The sequence below is a fragment of the Henckelia pumila genome, chromosome 2, assembly GCF_033568475.1.
Source record: "Henckelia pumila isolate YLH828 chromosome 2, ASM3356847v2, whole genome shotgun sequence".
Classification (NCBI taxonomy): Eukaryota; Viridiplantae; Streptophyta; class Magnoliopsida; order Lamiales; family Gesneriaceae; genus Henckelia; species Henckelia pumila.
In genome coordinates, this window is record NC_133121.1 from 104,302,746 (window position 1) to 104,316,638 (window position 13,893).

General features: G+C 36.1%; 2 protein-coding genes across 5 annotated transcripts; one reads left to right on the plus strand and one right to left on the minus strand.

Annotated features, from left to right (window-relative positions):
- Window positions 1–811: 811 nt before the first annotated feature.
- Window positions 812–2,990, plus strand: LOC140884333 (GRF1-interacting factor 2-like). The gene is made up of 4 exons (XM_073291059.1): window positions 812–1,002; window positions 1,374–1,450; window positions 2,117–2,204; window positions 2,278–2,990. Exons 1-4 carry the CDS (start codon window positions 931–933, stop codon window positions 2,623–2,625), a joined length of 585 nt encoding a protein of 194 aa, XP_073147160.1. The 5' UTR covers window positions 812–930; the 3' UTR covers window positions 2,626–2,990.
- A 662-nt stretch (window positions 2,991–3,652) lies between these two features.
- Window positions 3,653–9,253, minus strand: LOC140881073 (uncharacterized). 4 transcript variants are annotated; one of them, XM_073286078.1, is made up of 17 exons: window positions 8,782–9,253; window positions 8,553–8,603; window positions 8,202–8,432; window positions 7,986–8,084; window positions 7,825–7,880; window positions 7,399–7,510; window positions 6,965–7,144; window positions 6,607–6,861; window positions 5,968–6,171; window positions 5,674–5,868; window positions 5,463–5,603; window positions 5,204–5,311; window positions 5,017–5,130; window positions 4,807–4,905; window positions 4,272–4,726; window positions 4,148–4,180; window positions 3,653–3,843 (listed from the first exon to the last, which is right to left on the minus strand). In XM_073286078.1, coding segments are annotated over exons 1-17 (2,466 nt in total). In that variant the 5' UTR covers window positions 8,914–9,253; the 3' UTR covers window positions 3,653–3,842. The 4 variants fall into 4 exon arrangements, with proteins under 4 accessions (XP_073142179.1, XP_073142178.1, XP_073142180.1 ...); XM_073286077.1 differs by having other exon boundaries at window positions 5,674–5,862; window positions 8,202–8,438; XM_073286079.1 differs by having other exon boundaries at window positions 5,463–5,585; window positions 8,202–8,438.
- Window positions 9,254–13,893: the final 4,640 nt, after the last annotated feature.

The window sequence follows — 13,893 nt, forward strand, 5'->3', positions numbered from 1 at the left end:
TTCGAGGAAAAAAACCATTCAACTTTAATGTTGTTTGTATTACAATCGATTGACATTAAGCTTAAAAATTTTGTGAGATTTTATCATGAGTTAATTCTATGATATAGATATTTTATTTGATCCGATTCATGAAAATTATTATTTTTAATGTAAATATATTATTTTTTATTTTATATATAGATCGGGTCTATATCCGTTTCACGAATAAATATAAAATATTTATAACACAATCTCATAGCAGAGTTACCCAAAAATTAGTTTTTTAAGATAGAATTTCAAATTAATTTTTTTATTTAAAATTGTCTATTAGTTTTTTTTTTTTTTTTTTGCATAAAAGTTAATTTTAGATGATAATTATTTGATAATATCAAAATTTGGAAGAAAAAAAAATCTCCTAAAGGCTTTATTCTCGGCTTATTACCTTAAATTTTCAAAAAAGTAGTTACCTTCGGTCTGAAAAATTATCATTTTTGTTAACATTTTTCACAAATTGAAGAAAATACCCTCGAGCTCTTTAACAAAATATTTGTTGATGAGTAACTTTTTTTTCGTCAATTTAATATAAGGTTTTTCGTGATATTATTTAATATTATAAAATAAAAGTAAATCAATGTTTGAAACAATGACTTTTTACATTTATTTTGTTTTTTTAAAATAAATAATTCAAAATAAAGTAATAATTAATAATATTATTAGGAAGAATAATTATATTGTCAAAATTATTGTTTTATGGTCCGAAAGTGCACTATAATATTTATATTTATTACATTACATAATTATATATGTAAGAGGAACCAACTAATTACATTGACGGAGTCGTTTCAGAAGTCAAATCATAAATCATTTCGATTCCAAATTTCGAGCTTTAGGGTTTAAGTTTTCAAGGGCTTAAGGGTTCTCTGCAAGAAATCGGTGAAAAGAGGAGCAAAAATGCAGCAGCAAGGAGTTAATTCTGCTACCCCATCCCCTCTCAGTCTCGTCTCCACCGAGCAGATTCAAAAGGTTAATGTTTTGCAAGGTTTTTTTTTTCCCTCGAAAATGCAGCTTATGATTCATGTTCTTTTGTTGGAAAACGATTCATTTAGATTTTTCACTATTTTATGTATTATTTATTTATTTTTCGGGTGGGACATTGGACCACTTCTAAAAATTACATGCCTTTTTTTTTTTTTTGCAGTATCTAAAATAATTTGAAATTTCCCACTTGTATTTTTCTTTTTCAAATTTTAGAACAAGTTTTCTGGCTGGAAGTGTTTGTTTGTTAGCGTAATTTTGTGGGATTTATATTTGTAGCGCAGAGTTAATCGTGTTAATTTATATGACTATGGGTCATCATTCCAAAATCTTACGCTGCTAAATTCTGGTGGATGCAGTTGTTGGATGAGAACAAAAACTTGATCATGGCTATACTGGAGAGCCAAAAGATTGGGAAAATGGCTGAATGTGCTCAGTGAGTCGCATTTGCCTTGTTTCGATTCGCATTTTATTGCATTTATGTGAATTGTCTTGTTTTGTTTTTATGATGTCCTTGATTCATTTCAGTTTTTGCGGGTCTTGGACTCTAAAAATGTTGTTTGGACTCTAGAATGAATCTGTGATCCAATTCAATTTATTAATATTTGATGATGATGCTGTTTGCTAGGATTTCGGCCTTGCAAAGACTTGTTTATTTAAATTTATTTAAGCCATTATACACCTTTTGCTTTAGATGTGTGCTAATTGAGTGCATTTCGTTTGTTGGGTAGTCATGTTCAAAGTGAAATAATTATTCATGGTAAAAAAAATGCAAACGAGTATTTACACAAAGGAGGAGTGGGGAGATAATAGAAGAAGAAGAGAATGCGTGGGACTCTTCTTTCTGAATAGGATGTGTGAAAAATGGTATGCTGTGCTATTCTTTTATTTATATGTATAACGTGATGAGATTGTAGCCAAAGTTCAGTTAAACACCAAATTTTCCGAGGTCGTTTTCATTTTTCATATTATTTTAAAAAATCATACAGAATCATGTTACAGGCAGAAATTGTCTCCGATCATTAATCTGAAGAATCCAAAATGAAACCCTTCACCATGTATGTTGACCCATGTGTGATGCTCTGTTAATTGAAAAATTCAGGTATCAAGCCATTCTTCAGAAGAACTTGATGTATTTAGCTGCCATCGCTGATGCTCAGCCACAAGGATCGGCCGCACCCCCTTCACAGGTCTGTCTCTAGTATTTCTTCTATACTTTCTATAAATACATTCCCTCTTTCTAACAATGAACTGTATTTACAGCTTCCCACTAGTTCTGTTACCCCAACGGGAAGCCATATGCTGCAGTCCCACGCAGCATCAGTTCAACAGCAAGTCGGCGTTCCTGTTGCAAAGTTGCCATTCCAGCTCAATTCTCTGAGGTCCCAAGACCAACAAAATCAACTTCTACAATTCCAACAACAGCAGTTGCAAGGCCATTTTGGTCTTGGAGGGATGGCTAATAATGGTATGCATCTACTCATGCAACCTGGAGTTGGCGGTTCAGGTAATTTGATGGATCTAAGAGGAAGCCAGCTGGGTGCTTTGGAGTCTAATTCTGGTGACGGCCACGGACACTCTGCTCTGGGATCCATTGATGGGCGAGAATGAGCGCGGGTTTCTTGATTTGTTGCTTAGATGGACTTTTTCAGAGTGATTGTATTTCTCAGTTTCTTATACATCTGACCTGAGATGCATCATTTTGGTTAATGTTGCTTAGGTGTTACCTGGCCGGCTTGGCATGAAACCTTGTAGTAAATTTTGTGTAGGCAGCAGCACACCGTTTGACCTCTGTTTATTATGTTTCACGACAGCTGATACGCGCGCTTGGCGGCGTATGGTGTAGACCTGGCCAGCCTGTTTCGAAAACCATGAATCTTAGTTGGATTCAATTTTGTGGAAATAGGAAAATAGAGCAATTACTCCTGTGGAGTAGCAATGGTAATCTGAGTGATAAATCCATGTTAAATCTGAAAATTCTTGATAATTGTTTTTATTTTACTCAAATTATTTGATTTTTTTTAACCAACATTAATATTATTTATCATGATCAAGTCTGAAAGTACAAATTTGCTAATCATTAAAGGACAACAATCCTTATACAAGAAGTCCAGTCCCAATGTTAACCCAGGTTTTGTTCATGTCACCCGCAGGGTATCCTGCGGATGACGTGTAACCTCATGGGGCCCACTAATTTTGATCAATCATGATTCGCCACGCTACCCCGAGGGCACTACCCTGGGGTAGCATCGAACTAACCGTTAACCCATTAGCGGCCAAGATATGTGCAACCCCATTAGCATTGCGGCGACACAGTTAACATGAACCAAGTTCAAATTATTCAAAATCATAAATATTAACCATTAAATCAAATTTAATTTGATCTATAACTTTCGTTCAGATCAGATGCTAGGTTTTCTCTCAATGATTTAGAACTAAATATAAATATGAAGTTCACATTTTGATTTGAAATGATTCGAACTAAGATCAAATTGATTGCATCAACTGAAACTAATGACTCGTTTTGGTTTATGTTGCACCATTAACCTTTTATAATTTGTGCTTTATATTTTATACAGTAAAATATGTAATAGGCGCAATTTTTAAGAGTAATACCGTAATACGGATGGAAATTAGATGCAAACACAAATAGGATGAATTCATGTTCTTTCCATTAAACGGAATGTAATAATAATAATGTTGTAAATAAGTCAATATTCAGAATCAGGCTTCTGTCCAATAAGTATAACCGGAGATTTTAAAATGAAACTTTTTACAGTTTCCCTCCCGTCACCGTCTCCAATTCGCCCATATCATCCAAAACATAACCTGCAAAAACAAACCCCAAAATTTATATCGTAGTAAATCATAAGAACGACAATGATTATAGATAACCACCAACAAATTGATATCAAAATCATCAAAGCTGCATTTGAATTAGAAAATTTTGATTTAAATTGCAAATTTTGGATCAATAGATTTCAGATAACTAACTCTATTTAAGTAAATAGAAGTTGAAACAAACAATATCGACCAAAGTTGTTTCCATAAAATTAACCAAACTACAATGTAAATCACTGATTTAAAAACTCAATCAAAATGCTTCTTAAAAGAATTGGATGACATGACTTACTATCTTCTAGGATTGGAGGCAGCCCCGATTGCCCTGTCGAAAAATAAGTAAAAATCCCATGAGATTTTATTCATAATTAAGCACCAGAAATTACATAAAACCGGTGCAGCATTCCAGTTAATACCTGCTTGCGCCAAGTCTCACTTGAGACACACCCTTGCTCTGAAAAAAGTCATTCTTGTCAGAGTTCGTACCATTTTCAATTGACACGGATCGACCTGGCTTAGATTCAGAGTTGTTTCTTTCCACACGATCCTTGGTTTTGCTCAAAATTTTGACATTCGAAACTCCACTAATATTAAAGGAGGCCCCGTTCAAGTTTTGACTCGGTGTCACTGATAATTGGGAAGAATTTAAACTGCTTTTATCAACATTGACAGATGAGGAATCAAGAGAAGATATCTTTTTTAGCCGGTGAGACTGTGCCATGGGAGTCACTGTCACAGAAGGCAAAAATGACGAATACGATGAAGGCGCTGCCGCTGCTGCTGCAGCCACTTTAGCCACAGCAGCTGTAGCAGCTATGATTTCTTGTGCACCTTCTCGAAGCTGAATGAAGTCCCCCTCTATCACGAATAACTGAAGAAACAAAACAACACTCGATGAAATAAAATATAAATGACAAACGAAAAATATGATCAGAGAAAAGTATGTCATACTTCAGGATGGCTAGCCACAAAATCATCAAGCTTCCCATACTTCTTCTTATAATCATGCCAGTGTAGAGGGGCAAGCATTTTTCCAAGTCTATTAGGGAGCTGTTTACACGAGTTGCACCAAAATAGTTGTAAACCATGCATCATACCAACTTCTGTGAAAATCAGGATAAACAAAGACATGTAAGCAAAGGCAAGGTCTATCTAACTCACCGTTGAACTAATCCTAATTCTGCCACCAGATCCAATCGTGCGAACTATGCAAGCAAGCAACGATCTCTCATCGAGTAGAAAGTGTTCTCCGGTCTTCACAACAACATTAGTTTTCTGTCCAGTGGAAACAATGCCATCAGTCAAAAATAGAAACGGAAGGAGTATTTGTTGTTTCAATGAAACTTACAGGAGTTGACGCTTCGGATGAGGATGCACTGATGGAAGGATTCAAAAGTTCCATTCCCGGGTTTTTGTTCTCCACTCCATTATCAATAACAGAGTTTACACTCTTTTCCTGTACAAAAACAATAATACATGGCAAATTCTCAATCTAACATCATAGGAAGCACAACTTAATGCCTAAAAGACCAAAAATATGGCTGAAAAACGCCATATCAAGACATGCAAACTCAAAAAAGTGGGAGGGTGAATGGAAATCATCTAACCTTATTGGCCTTATTGTTCTCAATAGGGTCCAGTCTTAGAGAATCATGAAACTGGGAAGAAACTTGCACCAAGTTTTGTTGAGATTGAACACTATCATAGCTTTTATCAACAGAGTTGAGCACCTGAACATTGTTCAACAGCTGAAACGAATAGAAAGTTTGAAATTGAGCTGCACAAGGCAAATTGTATTAGACAATTTCATTGAGCTACCTGTGCCTCTTCATTCGGTGAAGGAACCACTGAACCAGGAAGTAACTCTTGATTGATATTATTATCCAAATAGCTCGAATTCAGAGATTGCCCATTCTCTGATACTTCACGGTAACTATTGGAATCCGTTCCCACAGAGTTTTCTTGGGTTTGCTGATGCTGGTGCATGGGCACATGTTGGTTATCTGGCTGATCCTTGAACAAAACATTGAAAAAGGTCGCAAATTTATCATCTGCAACAAGTTGTAATACAATCAAGAAAGCTGATAATAATAATTTGTAAAGGCTACATACCTGGTGCATCTGCCATTGCTGAATTGCTGAGATTGTGGGCGCAGAGTTGAAAGGGGATTGTGTTACTTGTGATTGCACAGAATGGGGTAGTCCTTGCTGATGAATTACAAATGGATGCAAAGCAGTCATCTGTCCAGTTGGAAGGAAGGTTGGCATCCCAATCAGTGATGAAGGAGAAAATGGAACACCATGAACATGATCAGCCTACCAAAAAAATGGAAGGTTAAGGTAACAACATGATGGCTGCCACAAGCATGATCGGACTGATTTCTATTAGGGGCAATTTTTTGAACAACCTAGACCCTTTCCCCCATGAGAGGAGGAAGTATTATCAAAATTGAACAGACACTAGTACGTAAGACAGAGACTACAACACTATGTTACATGGTTACCATCAGTTTAAAATCCACAAAGAAACAGGCCACCAAAACAAAAGGCAACAGGCATGACATGTATAAAAACTCTAATATGGGCCAAGAAATGATCCAAAAATGACCGAACTAGAAAAAGTTGCAGAGTATAAAAGTTGGCATTTCACCTAATGATTGATCCAGAAGTTCAGAATCACCAACAGATAGATACAAAACTCATGTAGCACACGGGTAGCAGACACAAAGATCCAACAAGAGCGTCATCTACCTGGGTTGATGAATGACCTCCAGAAGCCGAGGACAAAACATTTTCAGAATTTCCATTCAGTGTGCTACCAGAATTTTCACTCGGCAAGCCATTTCCCTCCAGCTGTCCACCATTGTTTTGTCCGATGGGAACATCCTTTGAATTTGTTTGTGATACTTGTGACCCATCTGAGTAACTTCCACTTCTTTCTCTAGCATCAGCTAATTCAAGCTGCAGCTGTTGAATATGCAGATGAAGCCTTTCCATCTCACCAAACTGGTTGACAAAAAAATAAAATTATCATCTATTTGAAAAAAAAAACATAACAATCAACCTCAGCACATGCATTTCTATTTAAAGGACATAAAACACAAGTCACCTGTCTTTGACAACCTAGCCACAGCTGATTACATTGCTCTGTACGTTCATGAAGCTCAGCTTGCAAAGTATGGTTAGTGGTTGATTGCAAGGCATCCATTTCCCGAGCACGAGTCATCCAAGCTTGTGCCTCACGTAATTGTTCATCTTTGAAAATAATGGTATCCTGAGCAATTCTATGCTGGATGGAGAAAGCTAATAGTCAAAAAATATAACAAGGTAGTAGTAAATATCCTTCCAAAAATATTTTACAACGCACATGGCCCTAGGCACAGCATCAAACATTTTCAAGGACAAAATTTTAATTCAACAGCAAAATTAAGTGTCCGATGGAAAGTCTAAGACGGCCATGACAACAATATAGCACTATATGACAAAATTTCAATCCAATAGCAATGCATTCTCGTTTGCCAAATAAATATTGCAAAAACAAACCTGATCCTGCAGCTCCACAAAATGTTGCTCTTTTTCTTGAAAATGTTCCTGAAGATCATGTATTTGTTTGATATGTTGCACCCTTTCAGCCTCGGAATTATCTCTCTCCCTCCTGGAAGAGGATGCATGTTACTGTATGATAATCATAAAAACCCAAGTACAAGGCTCGGAAATGCAAGAGAAAGAAATAGGAACAAATAAAAAATTTTAGAAACAATTTAAACTTTTCTAACTAGTTTATTTACTTTACAGTAAAGACATGCTTAAATGAAAATAAAAAATAACATTTTAAATGAAAATAAAAAATAACATTTCAAGAATGTGACAAAACTGCAATAGCATATGCTGCACCAACTCAATAAAAAATACCAATAAATAGCAATCATCGTCTTAATAAACTAATTCAACAGATATATGGAGGCATGCCTGTAGCTCTGGAGCTCTTTACTTTGTTCTCTAATAAGGTCTTCTTTGGCCCAGGCCTGCAAGAAGATATAGAGAACTTAATCTAAACAAAACAAACATCGGGCATCAGCAGCATAAAAGACCATCAAAGTTTAGAAAAATAAATAAACTATCAAACTAACCGCTTCATTATCCAATCTAATAGCATGCAGCTCTCTTTCCTTTTCTTCTATCTTTCTTTCCAGCTCACGTGTCTTCTGTTCCATCTCATGCAATTGTTCCTAAAAACGCAAACACAATACAAAAGTTCAGCAAGAAAGAAAATAACAGATCGACATATTTATCTAACAAGCATCAAGACTTTAATGAAAATGCCCACTCAAAAATGAAGGGAAAACCTGTAGTTTGATATTTGCATTCACATGCTCGTGTATCTGAGCATCATAAGTATTCTGCAACTCCAAGATTTTGGAACTCGCAAATAGTTGCCCCCGAAGTTCGATCTCAATGTGCTGCAATTCTTCTCTTTGTTTTGCCACTGTCTGGAGTCTCTGCTGCAAAACATTGTTGTCCAAACCTCTATCAATTGTTATTGAGCAGAAGTCCACATTTATTGACTCTCTCCCATGCTGCACCTTAATACAATACATCAAATCAGCCTACCACCCTTCACTCGCGTTGGCGTTGATTCAATTAAAAAGAAAAACATCCAGAAGTAAACTCCAACTTCAGCAAAGCACAATTATTACCTCGTATATCAATCTCTCGTCTGATTGGCCCATTTTTGAACGCTCTACCTCCTGTATATATAGAAAACCAGAACAGAAATTAAAACGACATCATTTTAAACCCTAACTTTTTGATTCACTGATACGACATGAATAAATTTTTTTTTTTTTGAAAAAAAAAAACTTAAACCACATTTGAGTACAAATCACGCCGAAGCAAATGTAAGTAAAGGTTTTCACTGAAGCATACCTCATTAGCCGAGTTTCGAACCATTTGCTCAGATACAACACGCCACTCCTTCCGAGAAGGCTGAGAAGACGATGAAAGCGGGAGCGAAACCCCACCCCGCGTGGCGGCAGCACCGGCCGCCGTCGTATCCATTAATTCCAAAAAAAAAATCAACACTTTCCCACTTCCCCCACTCTCAATTCGTGTATCAGAAAGGACAAACAACTAACACCCAATCAAAACCCTAGAAAAATAAGAGATCGAAAATGGAGAAAAGCGAAACCTAGAATGAGTGACAGTGAGAATTGGGGAATGAGGTCAACCAACAGCCGAATCGAACGATGGATTCTTGTACCTTTTTCGAGCGAGTGGTTGAAGAAATTGGGGGGGTTTGTGAGGGGTTGGTTCTCCGAATATAGGGTTTTCGGGGGACCTGAACTGTAAACCCGTGGGCACACTCGCCAGGACCAGTGGAGAGTGAGAAAGGCAAAACCATAGGCGGAGTGCAGACTCCGCTATTTATAAAGTGCATCGCAAAGGCAGTTATCAAGTACATGCGCGTCTACATATGTTGACTGTCTGAATTTTGAAACAATTTATATTGTTCAATTTTCTTTTCTTTTTTTTTTTTTCCGATTCTCTTGAATATATTGTTCAATATCAACATTTAATAGCATTATTCTCTTGATTTTATTAACATATCTTTACTGATTAAGACTTGAAGAATGTGAAATTAATTTTTTAATGGATTAAATCATGGTAAAATAACATGATTGTTATTAAATTTCGTTTTCCTAGTTGTTTTCTCGACATTTATCTAAAAGAACAAACAAACATATGTGTAATTTATATGAATGGAGTAATACAACTCCTGGATGATAACATCGACCCACCCGTACCTATTGTTTGTGTTTTTGTGTCTTAGAGCATCCTACGATTACTCATCCTTATAAACATAATATTTGCATCTTTAAAATTTTTAAAAACATGGTTGTACCTAAGAGCTCGTTTGGATTTCATAGATTTTTTTTTAAAAAATGTTTTGTTAAGCTCTAATTTTGGTTTTTTTAAAAAGCTCTAAATTTGAATTTAAAAAATACTTTTTAAGCATTTAAATGATCATCCAAACACCTTATAAACTAAAAAAAAACATTTTTTTTAAAAAAATAATTTTCTGATATGGATTTTGATACCAAACGAGGCCTAAATCAAGTGCAAATTGTTCAGTTTAAGTACTTCATTGTAATTTTTTAATATACATACAAGTGATCATTGAAATCCATCGATTTAAGGGTTGAATCGATGCTACCCGCAGGATAGTGCCCTGTGGGTGACGTTGCGGCTCATAATTGGTTAAAATCAGTGGGCTCCACGTGAGACCCACTAATTTTGACCAATTATAGGGTTACATGTCATCCGCAGGGTAGTGCCTTGCGGGCGGCATATACTAAACCCGATTTAAGCATAATTCGAAATAAACGCAAATTTTTTTTTTTAGAATAAGAAACAAAAGCATTCACATGCGAGCGCTTTTCAATATTTTAAACTGAACGAAAAACATTCCTTGTTTAGTGTTCTCCAAATTCTTATTTATTTATATTTATATTATTAAGGATGAACACGATTTGTTAGATAGCATTGCCCACTTAAGAGAATCACGTGCAATAATTTGGGTGGATAAAGATATCTTATTGTAGCCCATGACAGATAACTGATCATCTGACAATATAAGTTCTTGAATATGACAAGAGATCTCGAATTCGAGATTTAATCGTAACAATCTATCTTTTAACTAAAAAAAAAAAAAAATTCTCGTTGTATTAGCTCGATACGCAATGGGCTTACTGGGTTTAAAAATATCGGACAAAAGACTGGGTTTCGGAGAATTATATATTGATTTTACATCGTGAAGTTTTATTATATGCTATTAATTTATAGAAGGAATACATATAATATTTTATATACCTTCAAACCAGTGCTTGACAGTGGTTTGAAGAATTTGTGATACATGTTTTTGCATATTATATATATTTGTTGCCAATTTTGTCTTACTAAAAATGGTGCATGTATGATAAAAATTTATGAGAAATTATTATGCTATTTAGACAAATATCCTGTCAGTATCTCTTGGGTTTATTGAAATTCCTCGATGGGTTAAGTTATTAATTATTACGATACCGATATATTTTTTAGTGAATTATGATACCGAGATTGTAATTTGTAAGTTGTAACTTGTAGAAATTGATACTCGAGGGCAGCAACAAGACCCTCTGTTCATGACTTCATTCGTTTGCTATACATAGAAATAAAATAAGAAAGTGTGTACATATAGATATATATATATATATATTTTTGAGGAAAAAATAGTAATTCTCATTAAAAAAATAATGTCAAATTACAAATTCTCAAACCAAAAAGGAAAATTTTCATCTTTCCAAACAAACGGGGAAGAAAAATAAGAAGCAAAATGAGCTAAAATATGGACAACAAAATAAAACATTTTGATTATTTTCCCTCATAATTATATAATTGCAAATAGTTACTATTTTATAAAATCATCTTGTATTCCATATTTTCCGGCACGAAAAACAACATTAGATTATTCGAAAGTATATATTTGCAGAAGCAGAACTCTCACCCAAAACTCTTAAAACAAAAAATAATAAATCAGTAAAAAAATAAACTATCATTTCCTAATATCCACCGACGACCAAATTTATTATTATTTATTATTAAATTATAAAAGTGTAATCCATCTATATCATCAATTTTTTTATATCATTATTAATAAAAAAAATACACAAAAATCAACCAAAATTTTATTAAACCATAATTCTAAGCACACATCGTGAACACAAGAACGCCGATATTTTATAACACACGGGTCACAAATTTTCAGCAGTTTCATGGCATTCACGCATTAAAACGTGGTTTGGTTGATTTAATACATGTATATATATATATATATACGCATATGTATATGGTTGGTTGAAAAATGATATACAATAATACAAATTGAATAAATAAAAAAAAAACAACCAAAAAAGAAGAAGTGAACTTACAGCTTTGCCCTTTTCACCACAGCAGCAGATGTGCCAAAAAAACAAAAGGTTGACGTCAAACCCAAATGACAAAATTGCCCTCATTCTCGATGAAAACCCACGGGCCTTTTAGCTGAATTGACCATACTGCCCTCGATTCCATGCAAGAAACAGGGGATTACGGCGGTGAATCTCATCGCAACTGGTTCGGGTCCGGAGCCTCCAACGCCTCGCACGAAACGCCACCGGAATCACACCGCGAAAAGCTTCCTCCGGCGGCCAACGCATCGGTGATGGGCTTGATGACCAAGATGACCTCCCCCACCACCATACAGCACGTGACGCCGACAAACATGGCCAGGACAACACAGCCGTAGGCTACATACTCCGGCATCCACAGCCAGGACAGGCTGAGACAGAGAATTTGCAGCGGAAGCGACAGCATAATCATGGTGGAGAGGGCGTTGATTCGACGCCTGATGCTCTTGTTGATCACAAAAGCAAGGACCCGCCAACATGATAGCAAAAAAACCATGACATAAGCAATCGCAAATGCTGAAAAGAGGACACAGCTAAAGAAAGGGTATGTGCAGAGGACGGTTCTGTTTCCATAGGTGTCGTTTGAAAGTACGGAGCTTCCGTGTAAGAATTTGGACAATTTGGCCTCCAGTGGCCAGAAATAGACGAAGAACGTCTGCAGCAGTGCGATGGGAGCACAGGCAGCGGAAATAGATACAAAGGCCCAAATGGGAGATGGGTTTCTTTTCTTGATTGAAACATTAACCAAGAAGAGAAGGGTGATCAAGAATCCGGGTTCGAATAATCCAAGGGAGAGAACGACGTGGAGTTTACAGATATTGGCTTGTTGTTGCAGGGAAACTGGAGTAAAAAATGGGTAAAAGTACTTTTTACGAACAAATGGTAGGCGTAAAATTTCATTAAGTGCCCAGAACGCCGCCAATGAGACGAGAAGCAACCGCACGGTCCAGAGAGAATTGAAGTTCCGTAGATGGTGCAAATGGCGAGATCTGAGGCGGAGATGGAAAACGAAAGAGAAAGCAAACAGAGAGAGGACGACCAGGCAAGCTATAAACGACAATGTCGCGAAATCGAATATGCTTTTGGCGGTGGGTACCGAACTGAAGAGGAAAATCTCACGATCGATGAGATCCTGGAAAATGGGGGGTTGCGCCGACGGAGACGATAAAGGCGAGAGAAACGGCGGAGGAAAATCCGGGCCGAACTGATAAAACGGATAGGTAAGCTTTCTCATAGATCGGAGACAAACGACGGCGGAAGCGGCAGTCGTGCGGCGGCCGTCGATGAAATTGATGGATCTGTCGCGGCGATTGGGGCTGAACACAGCATAATTTGCAGGGAAAAATATATATAATTTAACCTTGTTCAAAAAAAAGAGAACGAGCCAGAGAAAATCTGAAAATCCTCCTTACATTTGAGAAGCAAAATTTAGCGGCGAGGAATGGTGGAGACGGAGAGAGAGAGAGGAAAGAAATTTGGGTTTGTATGGAGGCGTATTGGTTTCTTCCCCTCCTCTTTCCTTTGTCTCAACGATGAGGATACATTTCTCCTAGTACAAGAAACAAAAGAGACAACACAAATTGGCTCCCAAACATTTCGGGATTCAATGGTTTTTTTTTTACCTTTTTTTTCTTTTCTTTTCTTTTGTTTTTGTTTTTGTTTTTAACCACACTAATTATTATCATTATTAGAAAAAGAAAAGGATCAAGCTGAAGGCACCCCATTACATATGAATGGAAGTTTATTGGCTCATGCAGGATTAAATCGAGAGATGTACATATCGCATACCCCACAATATTCCAACAAGAAATATGCTCCACCCGCAATTTTGAAATTTTTTTTCATACGTCACCTTAGGCTTTACCAACTCGTCTATGCTCTTGTGGGTTATTATTATTATTATTATTATTATTATTATTATTATTATTATTAGTGTTAGTGTTATATATATAGATACGTTATACGTACCTTAATTGGAAATGTATTGAATAAACCAGAGCTTCCAATATCAAACCCATGGCATTCTTCATGGGATTGAAATATGGCAATGCAA